Raw genomic sequence first — 22,092 nt, forward strand, 5'->3', positions numbered from 1 at the left:
GCTGGCGTCCTAGAGTGGGGCCTGTCTAATCGAATGGCCCAAAATGTGTTAACACTAAACCAGGACTAATGTTAACAAAATAAACTATATTTAGAAACACATTCATCGTAATTTATCAACTGGGATTATCTCCATCTTGTGACAGATGAAGGGGCATAGCTGCCCTGGACCAACTCAATTACCCTCCCACACAAATTGACACAATGCATGGAGGTAGGTTATCCATTGTCACTCCTTATTTAATAGTAATGTAAGAGTGAAGCTCTGTCACCAACATGTTACAATAGATTATACAAAACAAATAGTCTTCTGGCATAAAAATTACCTCATATCCCCATGTCAGACTTTGGTTGAAACAAAAGTTTTCAAAATAAGGTCAATGACATAATTTAACATGAAATGTGATGCAGTTAGGAGATGATATATAAAGTTATTCATCTTTAGAGTCTGTCCTGTCTTGACTTCAGGGTTCTATATTCTTGACTCTAGAGTTTTATTTTCTCCTCATCTTTAGAGTCTGTCCTGTCTTGACTCTAGGGTTTTATAGTCGGGACTCCGTGGTTTTATTGTCTTGACTCCAGGGTTTTATTTTCTCCTCATCTTTAGAGTCTGTCCTGTCTTGACTCTAGGGTTTTATAGTCGGGACTCCGTGGTTTTATTGTCTTGACTCCAGGGTTTTATTTTCTCCTCATCTTTAGAGTCTGTCCTGTCTTGACTCTAGGGTTTTATAGTCGGGACTCCGTGGTTTTATTGTCTTGACTCCAGGGTTTTATTTTCTCCTCATTTTTAGAGTCTGTCCTGTCTTGACTCTAGGGTTTTATAGTCTGGACTCCATGGTTTTATTGTCTTGACTCCAGGGTTTTATTTTCTCCTCATCTTTAGAGTCTGTCCTGTCTTGACTCTAGGGTTTTATAGTCGGGACTCCATGGTTTTATTGTCTTGACTCCAGGGTTTTATTTTCTCCTCATCTTTAGAGTCTGTCCTGTCTTGACTCTAGGGTTTTATAGTCTGGACTCCATGGTTTTATTGTCTTGACTCCAGGGTTTTATTTTCTCCTCATCTTTAGAGTCTGTCCCGTCTTGACTCTAGGGTTTTATAGTCGGGACTCCATGGTTTTATTGTCTTGACTCCAGGGTTTTATTTTCTCCTCATCTTTAGAGTCTGTCCTGTCTTGACTAGGATTTTATAGTCTGGACTCCATGGTTTTATTGTCTTGACTCCAGGGCTTTATTTTCTCCTCATCTTTAGAGTCTGTCCTGTCTTGACTAGGGTTTTATAGTCTGGACTCCATGGTTTTATTGTCTTGACTCCAGGGCTTTATTTTCTCCTTCCCCCCCGGCCTCTGAATCCTCGGACGGCTCCTTGGCCGAAGCACACAGTGGCAGGGACCCTGAAAGACCAGAACATGACGTTTTGCATCACATTCCTGAACTCTAGAAGTTGAAAATAAACATATAAAACAGAGTTTTAACATGTCAAAGATATCATAATGTCACAAACATTTCTGATTACTGGATTTTATTTTAAGAAGATTTCCCCCCAGAACAAAAATAGACCACATCACTCAAATCTGAAGATTGTTCTTCAGATAACAATAAATATAACAGTCCCCAAACTTTCCATTCTCAAACTTTTCAAGGCCAGTACAAACCTTTCCCCATAACCCTATAATAATTATACAATGTGGTCTGCAGTTAGCATTCACCCTAACTGCTGAAATTAACTGCCACAACAGACTGGCTTTTCTAGAATTTAGGATTGCACTGAAAAGGCAGATATCGAACTAAAATAGTAAATAGAGTAATAATTATACAAACTAAAATAGTAAAATAGAGAATTTCCACAATGCAAAAAATTGACACCAACAACCTCAAAGCAGATGATCAGCCCTTTTGGCATCAGCATCATTACACTTTGTCTCAACTGAATGCTAACCTGTAGGAGTAACAGGGTTTCAACCGTTCGCTGCTGGTGGTGCTGGTGTGTGTGGTAATGGTGGTGCTGGTGGTGCTGTGGTTAGCTGCAGTGGGAGCAGGAGGCTCCGGCTCCTCTGCAGGTCCAGACTCCATGGCCTCAGCCTCCTCTGGCGGGCCGCCTGACGCTGCTTCACACAGCCCTCCAGACTCACACGCGTCCTCCGTCACCTCCATGGTGGCGTCTTTGTGATGGTGGCTCTTCGCGTCTCTCATTCTGTTAGTGTCAAGATATCAATGTTAAAACTGTGCATATGTGTGGGCAAACACATGCCTATCCCCACACACACACACACACACACACACACACACACACTTAATATATATAGCTTGAAAGTGAGGGTGAGGGTGAGAAGATATCACTGTAGTGCATTTTGTGATTTACATTGAGACCGGGTTTTACAACTGCCTATATCCCCTACAACACATGGTTTATGGTCGGGTCATGAAGGAGCCTGGCACCCAAGAACAAACAATTACAACTTAAACTATGAGAAATCAGATCAATTGATTCCGCTTTGTTATGTTTCTGTCAATACAATTCTGGAACATAAATTATATTACTAATGGGGTTGATTTCCCCCGAAATCAGAATGCCTCACAGGTGACTGCCTCAAATAATGGTTTACGCTGCCATCTGGTGGACAAAAGGAGAAATGAATGGCTTACTTTTTGGCCTTGTCAAATCTGAAGTCTGGAGGGTACTTGTGAATTCTGATCAGATGGTCTTTCCTCTGTTGACTAGTCCTGAACTTCAAACCACATCCTTCCAGCAGACACTGGTACTGGAAAGAGACAAGTCATTAAGTCAGGAGAGCAGGCTCTTAAAGGGACATTTCACCAAAAGAACTATGCACATTTATTTTGGACATGATCTTAATCACATCCAAAAGCTATACACAGTTTTGCACACATTTGTTTAATTTGACAGTTATTGAGAATAAATTAGTTTGAATATTTCATCCTGGACTCAGATTTGAACTTCAACACCCATATAAACAAAGTGACCAAAATAGCTTTATTTCATCTCAAAAACATAGTGAAGGTACGACCATTCATAAATCAAAATGATGCAGAGAAGCTAATTCATGCTTTTATATTTAGCGACTAGACTACTGCAATGCACTATTCACTGGTCTCCCCAAGAAAACTACTGAAAGACTCCAGCTCATTCAAAACTCTGCAGCTAGACTACTAACCAAAACCAAAAGGAGGGAACACATTAGTCCCATTTTAGCTACTCTACACTGGCTTCCTGTAACTTTTAGAATCGATTTTAAGGTGCTTCTCCTCACATACAAAGCTCTAATGGACATGGACCCAGCTACACCGCTAACTCTCTAATAAATTACACAGCCGCCAGAACACTGCGATCATCAGATGCAGGTCTATTAGAGGTCACCAGAAAGAATGATAAGAAGATCGGTGATGCAGCCTTTGTAAACTACGCCCCAAAACTGTGGAACGCGTTACCCAACACGTTAGACATTTTTAAAAGGCATCTCTTTACCAAAGCATTTGACTGACTTTACACTACTATACTGCACTATTTCTCTGTGATTGACATTGCACTATTTTATATTGCACTATTTCTCTATGTTTTCCCCATGTTTTTATTCCCTTTTTATGTTTTATTTTATATATCCGAGGCTGGACATCTGTACTAGTCAATTACTGTTTTCCCACAGATAGGCGGGATGTTTTGGGACTGTGAGCAGGAAATGTGAAAGGCTTTACAGACCAAGTCTGAGTGTCTTTATTATTTCATTTCATGTCTATTCTATTCTACTAAAACTTAATCAAACCATAAACAAAGTGGCCTGTTGGGATGTTAGATCCTAATGTGAAAAACTGTGATTTTATATGTCTGCACTTTATGTGCTCATTTGACCCTTGCTATGATTATTATTATTTTTTTTTAATTGTGTTTTTGGTGGATTTTTTATTTGTTTGTACTACCGGGCAGTCCGGTAGAGGGAGAGAGAGAGGAAGAACAGGAGACAGAGCGGGGGGGGAAGACATTCGGCAAAGGACGCCGGGTCCGAGAATCGAACTCGGGTTGGCCGCTTCGCGACGCAGCGCGTTACATGGTTCGCCACTTGGGCACCCACCCTTGCTATGATTTTAACATTTATTTCTATGCCCCACTATCCGCTGGGTGCATACTATGACCTTTATCATGTTTTGTAACAGATTACAGAAATTCAAGAAGCCTATTGGAACGTGAGGTTCTGATATGATTTTGATTAATATATCTGCATTATTTTATCCAACTTTATGCTTTGCTCTTGCTGCTTGTTTTACACAGATTTTATGTCTTATTTCTTACTGATGTAAAGCACTTTGAACTGCAATCCCCTGTATGAAAGGTGCTATACAAATAAAGTTATTATTATTATTATAATATGGCCACCAGTGATGTCATCTGGGACATTGAATCCTTGCATTGTCTTAATTACAGCTCAATTAAATTACTTCAGGGTTTTATTCCATCATTTAATTGAGCTGTAATTAACACAACACAAGGATTCAATGGCCCCGATGACATCACTGGTGGCCATATTCAAACATATTTACTGTCAATAACTGTCAAACTAAATGAACGTGTGCAAACTCTTTTGGATATGTGAGATTATGTGCAAAATAAATCAGCATTGTTAAGTGCCCCTTTAACTCTTTGGACGCCACAGACTTGTTCCTACCACGCCAACGCTCTAAGAGATAGGAATAAGTGGTGGTGTTTGCAGGGCTATATCTATATTCTATATTATAGCTATGGAAACAATACTATGGCCCATTTGACATCAACTATCTATCGTTTAATATGTGAAAAATAATAAATGTTTCCATCCATACGTTTGCGTGTTATACCGCGGTGAATATAAGTATAGTTTTAGAGTGATCCTGTCTAATCCCAGAAAACTACGATATGCAGCAATACATGAATTTAACTAAAAGCGTTGGCTCGTTTTTTTTATGCTTTGATCGTCACCAACGGCATACGTTGTGGAGTAACGTTACACACACACGTTGCGATCGATGTGAAATCATGGTTGGATCAAAGCAGGAATGATATCATTTAGTCCTTACCTTCACTAGGAGGTACCCCCAAAAGAATATTGCAATTGTCTGATCGCGAGTCCCAGTATTGGTGTCCATCGTGTCGCCAACATAATCCACCACAACAGATGCATCAGGGGCATTTGACGCTTCTCAATGCGATCGGGAAGGGATAACCGCTCCACTCGCCTGACAAAGAAAACTGCGCCCAGAGACATTTGAACGTTACACAGGCCAAGATATAAGGTTTCAAAGGGTGCTCGATACTGCCACCTGGGAGGATGCGGCCGGTAATGCACTTTGGCGATCTCAGGATGATTCCCCATGTTAACCCAGTGTGCCTGTAATGAATAGAAATATAGAATAAAAGAAATAACGATGAAAACCCGGCTATACTCGGGTTTTCGGGGGTCCTGGCGGCTGGCGCTCAACGCATGGCGAAATAACCCGACTATCCTCGGGGCTGGTGCTGATTCAGTTAAGAGTATACACGGCTCAACGTCGTCTACAGCACTACATCTCTACCTAATTTTTGCATTTTGTACTTTAGTTCTGTATATTTTGTATAGTGTTTGGTCTTTATTATTTAAACTTTTTTTTTAACTGTATGAAGCACAATCTCAGGAGGCTCATACAGAACCAAGCATTTCACTGTAATGTACATGTACTTTATACGTGACAAATAAAACAAAACTTGAAACTGGAGATAAGCTCCGATGAAGGTCTGATCGACCGAAGGTTCGATAAAGTCAAACGCTGCAATGGAAATGGACCCTGTTGATTCTTCCAGCGCCTTAGCAAAGGTTGGGGGTCGAGGTCATCCCACCGACGTTAAGTTTTACCATAAGTTTTACCATAACTTTAACCAACTTTACCATATCCCGTCTCTGGGCGAGGACGGTGAAGAGCGAGTCATGCCACTCCTGTATGTGGATGTCCAGGAGCCGGGCGGAGGGCATGGAGCGCCGGCAGGAGCAGCACACGTGCCTGTGGAGGGAGTTGTAGTGGTGCTCGTAGTCCTCCACGCTGCTGAACGCCTGGCTGCAGCCAGAGAAGTGGCAGCCGAACTCCGACACGCTGTCAGCACAGAGCACGGGGGATAACGTTACCCGAGACGTACCTATACTACTGTGGCTAGTACAGACTTTTAGGAGTCTTCATTAACAAGGGGGGCAGCAGCGGGTGGGGTTGGGTTCCAGGTTAGCGAAGCACCCAGATCCGTTAAGCTTCGAGTCTAACGAACCTCATCCACAATCCCAGTCTTTAAATATTCCCATATTCAGAGTCAATTATATTGTTTACACTGTTTATTATTATTTTCCTCATATCTTTTTAAATATTCAGATCAAATTTGATTGCCTATATTTATGTCTTTCTACTATTACCATGCCTATACCTGCTGTACCCCCCCCCCCCCATGCTGATATGACGCCCTATGACGATGGATGATGATTTGGTTGAGTGACTTGCAACATTGCTGAAAGAATATTTTGTTAATGCACTGAGTGAGCACAATATAACAAATAATTTTTTTTTAACACAACACATGCCCACTCCCATCTCCAGAAATAGTTAACTAAAAAGATTTGACAAGGGATTTGAAAGGATTTGGATTTGATAAGCAGATTTGATACTGGATTCATCTTTTGATAAAAATGCTTTGAAATCAGCTAGCAGCGAGGGCCCTAGACAGCTCCTGTTGTTCCTAGTGTGGTTTACCTGAGCTTCGGCACGTCATCTGCTTCTGTAGCAGAGAGATCTTGCAGATACAGGTGTCTGAGAATGTCTCCATCCTGAAATTGACATAATGTGATGCATATAGTATAGTTAGTGTTTGTCAGGACGTTGCAACTCTTCCATTTCCCCGGAGGCTACACAGATGTACTTTTGGTTTATGCTGCCAGTGTGTGACATAATATGACAGCGCTTTATGTGTTGTGTCACTTGTACACACTACAGACTTTAAGAGCTGAACGATTTGGGGAAACATTTATATTGTGATTATTTTATTTTAAATGGATTTTGCAAATATGATTCATGGTATTGAGAGAGAATGATCATTTTTGCTTCAAAAGTATAGAAATGATCATGATGTGATTTTTGCAGGGGTCTGTACCAAACAAAGATGTTGCCTTAAGTCTGTGGAATACAATATGTAGGCCAGGGCTTCTCTGCATTCGACACAATACTTTGGTAATTTGAAGCACATTTTGCATTATTAATCAAATATTGCACCATCCTGTAATTTGCAACTTGCACTAGGCCATATTGTGATTTTGATAATGTTTTGATTAATTGTGTAGCCATGGAGACTGAGATCCAATCATGCAAATCTGCAGCATCTCAGTCATGGCACCATTCGTTGATCAATCAAGATTTTAACTCTACTCCCAACATCACGACGACTGCATCTATGTCCATTCTGAACGTACAAAGACATAACGTTACTTACCACAGATTACCGGAGTGTTTGTCCTCAGAAAGTATTCCAATTAAGTAGTTTCCTACCAAAATGTAACTAGATCAATGTCATCTTGCTATTTGTCACCAGGGAAAATACTTATTGGAATAATTTCACAGGGCAAATACTTTAAATGAAGGATTATGGATTAAAAATCAGTGAAAGCTTGAACTTTCATGATTCAATCATACATTTTGCAACAATTATAAGAACATATTGGGCCTCATTCATGAAGCGATATAAGAACAGATTTCGTTCTTAACTAGCATTTCCTCTTATTTTGTTCTTACCTGGGATTCAGAAATCTCTCAGGCAAGACCAAATTCTAAGAGTGGTCGAGAGCACTCTTCTTACCCAGATAAGAAACTCTTACCCAGATGAGAAACATTTAAAAAAGCCTACCATTCCTAATAATTATAATACATCAGATTTATATAGCGCTTTTCCTAATGCTCAAAGACACTTAACAAAACAAACAATACAATACAGTTTTAGTACAATATTGCGTGCGTTCTTCTTCTGAAATGGATTATATATTGCTGTTAGAACAGTTGGATGCTGACTGCCCAGGCCGTACGCATAGAACGCATATTTACAACATCTCCTCTCCTCTCTTCTCTGCTCGTACAAGTTCTGAGCGCATTCGGGGGTTTTGCCACAGGGACCTTTCAGAGAGAGATGACCGGTGACAGATCCAGTATTTCCCAACCTACTGTGCATTTGGTTCTTGACAAGCGTTGTCAAGTCGTTCAGTATTGACAAAGCCTACTTTGCTGGAACGATTTATTTCGCACTATACAGTAAACGGTATACGTATAAGTACAAGTATAAGTCTTTATTTTGTCATCAGATTAACACACACACACGCATGCGATGAGTGACCCACAGGAACACACACATGCACTGAGTCGCGAGTCGTGTGTGTGTGTCATTTTGAGATCAGTCGCAAATCGCTTCCTGTTGAATGGATCAGACAGCGATCAGATGCCGAAATTCTGCTGTTTTACACACGCCTCATTCGCCTTATAAGGAGATGGCGGGCATGTCTGTATGCAAATGGTTTTAGCGCAAAGTTGAAACGCGCATTTGAATTTAAGAATGAGCAGTGGGATTCATCATGCAACTGACCTGGGTAAGAACCGATTTTGACGTTAACACATTGACCGCCGGGGGTTGTGCCCATCTCATACCCCTCTCTGCCACCGTTAAAAGCCTATGGAGATGTTTACCTTCTTTGCAGGGCTATAACTTTTTTTAATTGTATTGCTATATCTGCATTACTATGGCCCATTCAACATCGATTATCTATCGTTCAGGATGTGGGAACGTTATACTTTTTCATTCATACATTGTTGTGTTAATACCTTCGAGAATATAAGTATGTTTTTAATCTTTTCTGCTGTAATTCCAAAAACCCTAGTTATAGGCCCAAACGCATATCATAGATTATCGATTGGCGTTTCTTTCCCATACACGCTATATTAAAAAATTCAAATGTATATGATCGGTATACATTATGCTTCATCATGCGTGGAGGAAAGGGGGGGGGGGGGGTCGTTTATAATTCCTTGATCATCGGTAACGCCAACGGCTTTATGTAGTATGGGTGGATATATTGATCAGATGGTTTGCAAACAAGGAAATGCACAATCGGGTTGAAAATAACGTTAGTGTCCTCTTACTGTTCGCCGATGAGACTGGAGGAGAAAGATCCCGATTATTCGTCGGCGATCGCCTAGATCCATTTCCAGTTTGTATGGCGCAATAAACACCGAAATCATATCGATTATTAAGTTTAGAAAGCGATCCAAATGTACTATAGTGTCTGTCAGGAGTCCCGTAGCGAGATGTGACTGCCGGAGGAATTTCCTCGACGCACCAATGACAGCATCCGGTTTTGGCGAGAGTGTAACTCGCCCGACCATCCACCAGGCGGCGGTATTGAGCCGTTGCAGTCCCATCTAGGGTCCCGCTAGGGCATCGGGGGTTGGGTGGATGAATTATGAATGCCATGGTGAAAAAATTAAATATTGATCTCAAAAACGCTGTACAGCGATGTTGGCGGTCAACGCATGGCGGGCAATAATGCTGAAAAGCTATTTTGGCGACCAATGTGTTAAGAACGGCTTGATGAATGTGGCGGTGGCTTTTCTTATTGTTCTCTTAACAGACAGGTAAGAAATATAAGAAAAATAATAAGAGTATTGTTGAATGAGGCCCATTGTGAGTAGAATATTTTGCAGAACGATATGACTGTAGAGATGCTCTTAAAATACCATTTAGTTCAAAGCTATTAACACTATGGTCGCCAAAACCGCCGTACCACGTCTTTCCTCGCCATGCTCATTCTGCCAAAGACGCCGTACCACGTCTTTGATATCAATATTTCAAAAATCTGATTTCTCCCCCGGACACTTGAGATATACTGTTGATCCCCTCTCAACTCTCCAAAGGTTCAAGAGCGCCATCTGGTGACCGATCGGCGGATCGCCGGAAGTGGTGCTCTCCCATATTTCGTCCGGGCACTCGCTATCGTTAGCGGGACTCCATCTTGATACACTGGACATCGATCGGTTGCAAATAACTCGATAAAACATGATTTGGACGTATACTATTATACAACCTGGAAATGGATCGCATATTTCTACATCCCATAATAGGAAAATGTCTGTTCCACGCTCATCGCCCAACGCTATGAGAAAGCTACGGTAAGATTCAACGTTATTTTTTAACGTGTTCGATACTAACTGCTCTAATGATCATATCACCCACACTATATGAATCATATAACGTTGGCCACGGAATTATAAACGACCCCCCCCCCCCATCCGGTCAACATCAGATGATCAGTAGTAACTTCTAGAAGCACGTCCATTTGAATTTTTTTTTTATCTCGCGCAGATTCCTATCAAACTGTATTTCATCATCAATATAATGCATTTGGGGCTATAAATCACGTTCTGGAGAAAGCTGCAGAAAACGATAAAAACATACTTATACTTTAGACCGTATTTTAGTATGAATATGTGAATGAAAAAGTATAACGTTGCTACACCCTGAACAATAGATATAGGACGTTGAATGGGCCATAGTAATGTCAATTTAGCAATACAATTTAAAAAGTTATAGCCCTGCAAAGAAGGGGAACTTCTCCATATTAAATAGGGCTGGCGGAGGATGTGTGGCTGGTTTCTGAGCACGATATAAAAAAAAACAGATATTGATATCCGTTATTGATGATATCTGATATTGATGAGAATCTAGCTTCAATAGTCTTCTCTACAGATTCCAACAATGTTAAAACAATGTTGTTTACAGTTCATAGGCTACAATAAAGTTTAATAAACCATGTTGCAAAGTCAGAGAAAAGATTTTGACCCGAGTTGTGACCTTTGACCGGTGCTGCCATTGGCTATTATGGCCACAGTCAAAACCAAAAGTGGAGATAGTCCATAGCGGCACGGTGGTGTAGTGGTTAACACTGTCGCCTCACAGCAAGAAGGTCCAGGGTTCGATTCCCGCTTGGGGACCAGGTTTCCGCGATGCCAGTTACCCAGGTGGGGTATCTCCCAGGCCTTTCTGCTTTCTGTGTGGAGTTTGCATGTTCTCCCCGTGCTCGCAAGGGTCCCTCCCCCCCGATAAGAGAAACCCAATGGAAAAACAGATCGCTAACGCTGTCGTGTCCGTGACGAAGACGGGCAGAAGCACTTGGATGGTCCCCGGGCGTGGCTCACGCCACAGCCCTCGTCTGCTCCCGGCTGCCCTTGGGGGAGAAGGACGACGGGATGGGTTAAGCGCAGAGGAGTATCGCATCGGCGATCCTACAAAAACAATGCATGCGTGTGTATCCTCAATATTATTGAGGATAATTGCATGCCAATTAAAGACCTCTGCGACAGGTCCTGCATTATTATTATAAGAACTATACAAGAATATTTTTTTTGTGCCATAGAAAACAATATCATCAACTTAAGCAGTAATGTGGCCTAAAGTTTTCTAATTATTTAGCCTATTTTGTGATGTTGGTGCAACATTTCATCCAATTTTGGATGAACGCTAACTAGCAAGTGGGATGAACATCTAAGATTTGCTAACTCAGATATTCACCTTGTGAACGTGGCAATAGATGCTACTATTTTGACACAACGTTACGATCACTCACTGAAGTGTTATTCCACTGTGTTTTTCCTAGTAGGGCATTTCTCCCTGACACGTCTGGAACAATAAGTATGGCTGCCTCCAATTTTTATGTCACAAAAAAGTGCCAATCTATCCCACAATGCCAAAGCATCTAGCCTGCTGTTTGGCTGTTAGCAAGCATAGCCATTAGCCCCTTTCGTGACTGTGATGCACCGAGTGAATACACAGTCCCTTGTCCAACCATGTAAAATTCCTACAATTAAGTCTGTATTGCAGAGAAATTTCAAAGGTACTCACAGTTGCACGAGGGTTTCGGACAGACAAACGCTAGGGTTTGAAAGCTTGGCGTTGCTAATAAACATTTTAAATAATTTTTATAAACTGGTCAACACAGCTTTATTTCCGGTGTTGGGTGCCTGATGCGCACGCGCTGTGATCACAGCGCAGGCGCATCAGGCAGCTAAAGCCATTTTGAGCAGTGTTGACCAGTTTATAATTTAAAAAAATTATTAGCAACGCCGAGCTTTCAAACCCTAGCGTTTGTCTGTCCAAAACCCTTGTGCAACTGCGAGTACCTTTGAAATTTCCCTGTGATACTTGTACGAGAAGCGTTTTGATAGAGAAAAGCAAGACAGACTTAATTGTAGGAATTTTACATGGTTGTATTCACTCGGTGCATCACAGTCACGAAAGGGTCTACATAGCCATGATTGATTGATTGAAAACGTTAACTGTGTGGCAGTGAGGTTGTTGGGTCTTTTTGTGGTGTGTCTTTTCGGTGTTGCACTTTTTGGACGGTCCCTGGCTGCGCACTTGCCTCGGGGCCGACTGCACATATAGATCAATATTATTATGAATGTTCGTATGAATATTCGTATGAATGTGTATGCATGTGAATGAATGTTGGTGGTGGTCGGAGGGGCCGTAGGCGATGATTATTCGCCACGCTTCCGTGAGTCTGCCTCAGGGCAGCTCTGGCTGCAATTGTAGCTTACCACCACCGGTATGACTGTGTATGAACGAATAATGGACTCCGTGAAGCGCTCTGGGTGTCATGAAGAGCGCTATATAAATCCAAGTCATTATTATTTATTAATTAACAGATTGCAGAATGGGTACAGTACAGTACAGCTCAATACACACAATTGTTAAGGGGATGCAGACCAGAGAAAGACTTTTGTCTTGTTCACATCAGGGTCCCCCATTTTCAATTCATAATGACATTTATGACATGTCCATAAAAATCGAATCTATTCATCTAATCTAAACTAATCATGACATACAGATATGCAGTACTGTTACATTTGGGACATGCAAATATACAGTACTGTTAAACAGAGATCCTAACAGTAAATATATACATTTATACGAGGGGGAGGGAACTGTACATTAGGAAGGGGTGGGTGGGTGGGTTCAGACATTTACAGGGGCCAGTTTCTAATTGCAGCCTCCCGTAAGTGCTCTTTGAGAGCGGTTTTGAAGGTGGGTAGGTAGGGATTCACAATTTTTTACGGCTGTGGGTAGGGCGTTCCACATTGATGTGGCATAATTGCGAAACGTGTTTAGACCCTTGTTTGTGCCGAATCTGGGTTGAACATGATTTGTGGAACTCCCTCTGGTGTTGTGATCGTGGTATTCACTGACCTTTGGGAAGTATTTCGACATGTACATGGGTAGGGTACCTTCGTGGTGTAGTGCATCTTGTAGACCAGGCCCATTGCAAGTTGCTGTACTCTGTCGTCTACTCTAGGTTGTCAAAGTGGGCAGGGGTGAGGTGGGTTTTAGGAGTACGGTCAAGCAGTAGTCTGACCAGTTTGTTTGTAATCTTGTTTTTAGTGCCTTTGAGGTGCTTTGGTACCATGAGGTGCAAGCATAGCCGTAGTACCCTTGAATGAGTGCTCCTGCTAGAAGCAGGGGTCTCAAACTCAATTTACCTGGGGGCCGCTGGAGGTAGAGTCTGGGTGAGGCTGGGCCGCATCAAATATTCCACAAAAAGAGGGTTTCAAGTAGGCCTGCCACGATAACACATTTTGCTGGGCGATTAATTGCCCCCGAAAATATCGCGATAAGCGATATTATTGCGACCGGTTAGAGAATTTTTTTTTTGGAGAAATTTATTTCCCAAAACTTTTATTTTGAAGCCCACCGCTCCGTCTTTTCCGGTGTTTAAGACTTTTATTTTGAAGCCCACCGACCGGACCGGAAGTATTGTTGTGATTTTATCAGGTACTTTTTGGGTACCAGAAAAGTCACGTGAAACACTGCAGACCACTGAATAGAGACGCGTCTCTAGGATTTCATAATCATTATGTTTGCAGCAGGCACAAGTGCAATAAACAAAGGATACAGTCACTGTGTATTCTGCCTCATTTATTGATTAAACAAAACCGACATCAACACAATTTGCCACCGAGCGGAGAGTTTAGTCTCGCAAAAAGATCGCTGACTTGTTAAGGCTTGTTGTTAGGTTAGGTGCTAATGTTGTGCTAGCGTTTTAGCATGGCTATCGTACATAGCGTGATCAATATAACTCGCTATTGATTGTTTGTATGAGTAACGTTAATGCTAGTAGAATAGACACAACGTGTGGTAATCACCATCCATTTTAAACCGGTTATTACCTAATGCTAACGTTAGCAAATAGACGCGACTGGTAACGTTACAGCTTGTTAGCCTAATGCTCGTTAACGTTAGCATAGACAGCCTAGCTAACGTTAACGCTTGTAGAATAGACACAATGAGAGGTAACGTTAGCGTTAGTAGAATAGACACAATGAGGGGTAACGTTAGCCCCACGGAGCTCCTGTGCTGTGCTCTGTAGTAAAGCCAGCGGCCCGCCTCCCAACACGGACAGTGACTGACAAGGGGCACTGGGCCCGCCTCATTAAAACAAACGCGCAAATAGCAATTAATCGCGCCCGTCAAAATCATTGCATTCATTTTAATTATCGCAGCAATTAATCGATTTATTGCTTATCGCGGCAGGCCTAGTTTCAAGTATTCCAAAAATGTATTAATACATCAACAAACTACCCCTTTGCCTCATCATAAAACCTCACAAACACCAGCAACTGAGCATTCTCAGTGGTGTCAGTGGACTCATCCACAGCTATGGAAATGCACTGTGCATTTTTTTTATTCTATCACAAAGCTGTTTAATGAAATCATCAGCCAGTATTTCAGTTATTCTGGTTGCTGTGCTATCTGAGGAGGATTTGCTTTCGTTTGCCTTCAAACATGGTCTCCATCACTTCAGTCATACATTATTTTATTACGTATGCATCAGAGAATGGCTTCTTGTGTTTAGCCAACACCCATGCCACTGAGTGAGGACTTGGTTGCTTTTTATCGTTGTGACATAACTTTAACAATAATTCTGATTTCATTCCATTTATTTTTGTGGTTCTTAGTGCTGAAAGGTTGCATCAAAATAACTGTGTTTTGTTTCGTATTGGCGTTTCAAATTGCGTTTCAAATTGCCACTCTTCACAAGAGCTACCATTTCTTGGCACATTGTGCTGGTTGGAGGGAGGATGAACGCATATTTTTCAGTCCATTGACCATTCACCTTTGAATTGCAGCGATTTTTACTGTTGACTTTTATTTTACTGGCCATCTTTGAACATGCCATATTTTTCTACTAGCTGCCTGCTGGCAAAACTATGCTACTAGCTACAGTACCTGCAGATTAGACTACTGTAGATGCGTTGTCAACTCTCGCTCTGACTCCGACCCGTTGAAAGAGACAACATGCATTCCGTGAAGACCCGCCCTACTCTGCCTCTGATTCGCAGACTGTGGGTGGGTGGGGGAATGGTGACGGGACGCTGAATATGATTGGACCAAAGCAGTAGACAGACACAGACAGTTGGAGCAGTGCAGCCGGACAGGAGCTTGCAGAGGAGATAGGGGAGAATTTCGAGGATACCTGCTATACGCACTGATGACAGGATATATTTCCTTCCACTTGGTATCACTCCGGAATCACGTTTCAACCACTAACGTTGCTGCCATGATGAGCCTGCGCTATGGTAGCCTACAAGTGATAAAATAAATAAAACGCCCAACTCGCGCAACGGGTCGGCAAAAGGTTGCGCGCGGGCCGCACTAACACTAAACTTTGATGTCAAGTAGGGAGCCGCAAAATATCATCCTGCGGGCCGCGAGTTTGAGACCCCTGTGCTAGAGTCTTCAGGGTATTCTTGTTTACCAGAGAGCAGATCCGGTACAAGAATCTTGTTCTTTGGTTGACTTTTTTTTATTACATTGGATGCCATTTTGTCACAGGAAAGATTTGCCTCTAGGATGGAACCCAGGTAGGTAATTTCATCTTTCCTTGTGACAATATCATCACCCACTGTAACAGAGAAGCCGTTGGTTTTGCTGAGTTTGTTATTTGATCGGAAGAGAATGGACTCTGTTTTACCCAGATGTAATGATAGTTTGTCATCAGCAAGCCAGGTGCAGATTCTGCCGAGTTCTGAGCTGAGGGTTTTTTCAACCTGTAACTTGTTCTTGTCAGAGACCAGCAGGGCTGAGTCGCCCGCGAACAGGAACAAGTTGCAGTCACAAGCTGACGACATGTCATTTGCATAAATTAGGAACAGTAACGGTCCTAGAGTATGCTTCCTTGTGGAACACCACAGCTCAGGAGGGAGGGGGGATAGAGAGTACCGTTTACCTCTACCATCTGTTCTCTCCCCTCCAGGTAGGATTGCATCCAGCTCACTGATAAACTGATAAAATCAAAACAAATTGCTTTTAGCTTGTCAATCAGAATGGGGTGATTGACAGTGTCGAAGGCCTTTTGTAGGTCCAGCATGACCATGCCGCAGTATTTGCCCGCGTCCACCTCTTGTTTGATGTGGTCGTTCAAATAGAGAAGCCATGTCAGTGGAGTGGGATGTTCTGAAGCCAGATTGGAATTCGTAGATTCGATTTTTTTCCGCAAGGTACCTTTCGACCTGTTCATAGACAATTTTTTCCATGACTTTCGAGATGGAGGTAAGAATAGAAACAGGGCGGTAATTGCCTGGGTCTAATTTGCTGCCTTTTTGTGCAGGGGGGGGGGGGTCACTCTCGCAATTTTGAAGTCCTTGGGGACGTGTCCCTGTTTTATGGAGAGGTTTATTATGTGTGTGATGACTGGGGTGATGGGCGGCTGCTGAGTCTGTGAGGAATTTGGAGGGGATATTGTCATGGCCAGTGGCCTTGTTAGTGTGACGGGTGGCATTAATGAGAAAGGAGGAGGGGCCTCAATGAGCCAGGTTCCGTTATAGGGGGATACCTTAGGGCTGGGCGATATGGCCTAAATATGATATCACGATATTTTCTGACCTTTCGGCGATACACGATACACATCACGATGTTTTTCCTTTTTTCCCCAAACAATTCATTGAGGCTTACCAAGACAGTATTTGAGTTTGCAAGCGAACATTAAAGACAAAAGACTCATGCATTTAGCATTTTTATATTATATATTAGATTTAGATTATTGGATTCTTAGATTATATATTTAGCATTTTAGCCTTTCTTTTTTTTATATTATATATTAGATTAGATTTAGATGATTAGATTACATATTGTAACTATTTATTTATTTACATGTATGTATACATTTATTATTTGAACGGCTTAAGGCTATATCTGTACTTGATGTTTGTTTGTTGTGTTGCATACTTGAAATAAACTTCAATCAAATCAAACCCCCCCTCTTAAAAACAAAAACCTGTGTTTAACCTAGCCATCTATAAAACATCATGCTAAAACTGTGAAACAAATGTCCTACTCCCCTAAAGAAAGAAATACATAGCAAACATGACTCAGTTATCCAATAGTGCTGCTGCTTTTTATTTTGTTAAAATCTTTTAGTTAATAAGACTAAAAGACTACAATATATATGACTACAAGGGCCAGAAGCCCACTTCATGACGGCTTCCTGTCCTCTCATTCCATTTCCGGTTTTCCGGTTAACGTTACATTTTCAACAACAGATTGCTGCTAATTAAACACTTCATGGAAACGGGTTAACGTTATGTCGAGTTCATACGTGTAGTGTAGTATGAACTCCACATAACGTTAACATTACTCCGTGTCCACTGTTGCTGCCACTGTTGCGTCGCAGATGCATGGTACACTCTGTTAGCTCCGTAGCTAATCCGCTCATAAACGAACTTACAGATAGCAGTACCGTTAACGCCGGAGTTTACTCCTGGGTTTCAGGGGGCATCCCTAGCACCGAGCCACCACCGCCTCTCTGGCTAGGTGTGTGCGCTTGCGTGCGTGTATGTGCGTGTAGATGACGTAATTTTGGCAAGTGTGTGTGTGACTGACTTTTTTTTTCTGCGAGAGGGAGAGGCGAGAGAGAGAGGAAAGCATTTAGCACTGCGCTTGTAAGTCTCATCTCAGCCGCGGCGGCCTCTAACGCGAGGGCAAAACATCACGATATCCGCGATACGTTTAAAAAGTGTATCGTTAATGAACTGTACCCGATATTTATATAATATCGTCATATCGCCCAGCCCTAGGATACCTGCGGGAGGAACGTTAGTTGGAATTGTTTGTTGCGGCCGGTGCAGCTCTTTGGCATCCAGTCTGACATTTCTGTGCTTCCAGGTTGTTCCAAGGAGAGCCGTGTTGCAAGAACAAGATCCAGTTATTGGACCACTGTTGGCCTGTTGGAGAAAAGCCAGGCCACCCGATGCAAAGGAGAGGGAGAGGTTTGGCCAGGGTACCAAGGAGCTTGCACGCCAATGGGGGCGCCTGAGAGAGGAAGGGACAGTGCTGTATCGACAGTGTAAATCTCCTGATGGTGGTAAGGAGATCCATCAGCTTGTACTACCACAGTGTTTACATAAAGATGTGCTCACTCAGCTGCATGATAATCATGGGCATCAGGGGGTGGAGCGGACGTTGCAACTTGCGCGTTCGCGCCCTTCGCGGTGTTACTGGCCAAATATGTACAGGGATGTCGAGAAATGGTGTCTACAGTGTGGGAGATGTGTGTTGGCTAAAGCTGTACAGCCAAAAATTAAACCAGTTATGGGCAGTGTACAGGCTTCTAGGCCACATGAAATCCTGGCTATAGATTTCACCATGTTGGAACTAGCTTAAAATGGAAGAGAAAATGTCCTGGTCTTAACAGATGTGTTTTCCAAATACACCCAGGCCATTCCCACTAAAGATCAGCGGGTCAGTACCGTAGCTGATGTTCTGGTTAAACAGTGGTTTAATTTGTTTGGTCCTCCTGAACGTATCCACTCAGATCAGGGGAGAAACTTTGAGAGTGGGTTGGTCAGGCAGTTATGCAAGGTCTACAAGATTCGCAAGTCTCGTACTACCCCTTACCATCCTCAGGGAAATAGTCAGTGTGAGAGATATAATCGCACATTACATGATTTGTTGCGCACACTGCCCCCAGACCAGAAGAGATATTGGCCGCGGCACCTTCCTCAGTTAACCTATGCCTATAACACCACCGTGCATCAGTCCACTGGCATGACTCCCTACTTTTTAATGTTTGGCCGGGAGCCCCGACTCCCTGTGGATTTTTTGCTAGGGGAGGGGTTAGAGGAGGCGGAGCAGGGTCTAGAGGACTGGGTAAAGGAGCACCAGGAGTCACTGGAGGGAGCGTATAGCCATGTACGACAGCGCCTGGCTACAAGGAGGGAGTACAGAGATAAGAAACAGGAAGAGCAAGTGAGAGATCCATTTATAGGGGAAGGAGACCTTGTATATGTCCGTAACCATGGGGTGAAGGGTCGTAACAAGATTCAGGATGTCTGGGAACCGACCCCTTACCGGGTGGTACAGTGCCCCGCAGAACGTGGTGTAGTCTACTCCATCACCCCTGCAGTTCAGGATGGTCCGGTGCGGCATGTCCACCGGACTGAGATGAGAGGTATGCCCATAGGTGGGTTGAGGCCTGATACAGGCCATGATTTGGGGGAAGAGCAGGAGGAGCAGGGGGATGGAGGAGACAATGGGGTGGAGGACACAGATGTTACATTGACAGAAGGACGGCCGTTGGAGTCGTATAGTGAGGGGTCAATGTCAGAATCCGAGCTTTGTCCAGAGGATGATGTGTTGGAAGGAGGGGATGGTGACTTGGAGACAGATTTCCCAGTGGTGGTGGAAGGCCTCAGGAAGTCTAATAGGAGTACTGCAGGCAAACACGATAATCCGTTTAGACTCCCTAAATCTGCAGTTTAAGGTTTTCCCCAAATAGTAGATTGTATTGGTATATCGTCGGGACGCCGATACATTTGGAGGGGGTGTATGTGACGGGTGGCATTAATGAGAAAGGAGGAGGGGCCTCAATGAGCCAGGTTCCGTTATAGGGAGATACCTGCGGGAGGAACGTTAGTTGGAATTGTTTGTTGCGGCCGGTGCAGTGAGGTAGGTGCACACCTCACTCCGGAATGCAGGGACAAGCATTACACGCTAAGGTAGGCAGTGGTAGTATTATGGTATAGGAATAGCGGGTTTTAATGTGCTCGGCAATATGTGTGACATGGAGTGTTTGTTCCAGATCATTTGCCTGGTTCCCAGCGGGATTGAAAGTAGTCGGTAGGATAATAGGACCACCGACGGGAACAGAGCACCAGTGGTCCAGCTGCTCTTGTCGTGAAACACTTTTAGTTATTGTTTGGTAGTTATATAAATATGTCTAATCCGCCCGGGCCAGTGGGCCGGTAGTCGGGCAAAAAGAATTGGGTCTTGCCCTTGGGCCGGATTAGTTTTCTTTACCTATGTATGTTTGTTTGTTTATTTGTGTGTCCGTTTCCCCCCCACCATAACACCAACCCATGTACAAGGTACCTCTCTCAGACGTGAACACGGGCAGGCTTAGTGTGCCATTATCATATGGATGCCGTGGTTATGCACAGTTTGCACAAGTTAAATCACCGAGTGGTATGATATCTGTTTACTTCATTGTGAGAAGTTTGATATCCCTTTTTATACAGTTCTTGACGTGGTATTTATTGATGTGTGATAAAGTTTCCTTCATTGTGTGAAGTGCTATTTATTGACAATCAATATCGTATGAAGTGCTATTTATTGACAATTGATATCGTATGAAGTGCTATTTATTGACAATTGATATTACTCTCCTTCATTGTGTGAAGTATCACCAGGTGACAAGTTGGTTGCCTTTAATATTCACGCTGCCCATATTCACGCTGCCCGGTCAAGACTGATTGGGGTTCCTGAGCATGAGGTTGAAGTGGGCTTATAGTAACTTTGTCCACCCCTTTTTATGTAATAAATATTATGGTTAAATTAACCTACACTCTTGTGTCTTTCTTAAAGCTAGGAACTTAGCGGGTGTAACATTAGGTTGGAGGGCGCTCAGTTTTTTTGAGTACCTCATCTGTTTTCCAGTTTTCTGTCATCCATTTCCAGTTTGAAGTAGTCTTTGTGGACCCCTAGGTTTTTGTAGTAGGCTTAGGCTATGATGTGTTCTATCCCAAAATGCCCCGAGTGGGAGGGTAGTTTATTAACCAGTGTTGTGGCTATGTTTGTAAAGATATGTTCATGTATTTGACCACATCCAGCTCGTCTGTGATGAGCCATAAGTAATAAGTCAAGTTTATTTGTATGACACCAAAACACACCTCTCAATTGGCTTTCCATGCCCACAATGGAACAACACCCCATGCCTAATAGTGTTTTGGGAATTTTCTTCCCCCTCAGAATTCAACCAGTAAGTAGCCAAATTTGTGATATCATATCACCATTGAAATGTTAAATTCTCAAATTGTCCAATCTCGTATGTGAGATGAAAGATGATACACCTGAGACAGTACCCCGTTGTGCAGCCCCATCTTCCACGACATATCGTCTACTGCAAACTGCTAGTGGAACACAGTTGTGCTAGAATGTGTGTCTGCTACCTCAAAGAAGTCGTGGTCCTTGTTCAGCTGTATCCGTTGTGGCGTGAAAGTGAACGGAGTTGGCGTGTTGTTGTTGTTGTTCTCGCCTGCGCCGCTAACTCCACTCTGACTCTGCTGCCTAAACTCCCTCGAGAGCGAGTCAAACGTCGGAATGCATTCACCGAGAGTCGTGTCTAAATGACCGCTCTCTGTTAAAAGTCGACTCAACTCTGGCTGCAACATCGCCTCATGCTAGTCAGAAATGTCAGCTAGCCGTGTTGTGGTCATTGTGTTGCTGCTCGTTGAGGAGGCGCGGGACTAATACGTCATACAATCAACCCCACGCGTGGGACGTTGGCGTGATTTGTCCCCCGTAGCCTATGTTTGCGAAGACGCTCTCTGATTGGCTAGCCGCGTACAGCGAAGACCCTCTCTGATTGGTTTAGCGCCGAAGGGTCTCTTCCGCATATTCAACAACATGAATATTATGTTGTTCCCTGAATGAATGAATGAAATGAATGAATGAATGAATGAATGAATGAATGAAAACTTTATTTAACAGATTGCAGAATGGGTACAATAC

General features: G+C 42.9%; 1 protein-coding gene across 2 annotated transcripts; it reads right to left on the reverse strand.

Annotated features, from left to right (window-relative positions):
- Window positions 1-222: 222 nt before the first annotated feature.
- On the reverse strand, window positions 223-21,799 carry znf511 (zinc finger protein 511). Of its 2 annotated transcripts, none has more exons than XM_084321238.1 (6): window positions 21,531-21,799; window positions 6,753-6,826; window positions 5,909-6,110; window positions 2,643-2,758; window positions 1,936-2,190; window positions 223-1,390 (listed from the first exon to the last, which is right to left on the reverse strand). In XM_084321238.1, exons 1-6 carry the CDS (start codon window positions 21,750-21,752, stop codon window positions 1,318-1,320), a joined length of 942 nt encoding a protein of 313 aa, XP_084177364.1. In that variant the 5' UTR covers window positions 21,753-21,799; the 3' UTR covers window positions 223-1,317. The 2 variants fall into 2 exon arrangements, with proteins under 2 accessions (XP_084177364.1, XP_084177363.1); XM_084321237.1 differs by having other exon boundaries at window positions 223-1,433.
- Between the last annotated feature and the right edge of the window lie 293 nt (window positions 21,800-22,092).

This window comes from Notolepis coatsorum (assembly GCF_963971535.1).
Source record: "Notolepis coatsorum genome assembly, chromosome: 9".
Taxonomy (NCBI): domain Eukaryota; kingdom Metazoa; phylum Chordata; class Actinopteri; order Aulopiformes; family Paralepididae; genus Notolepis; species Notolepis coatsorum.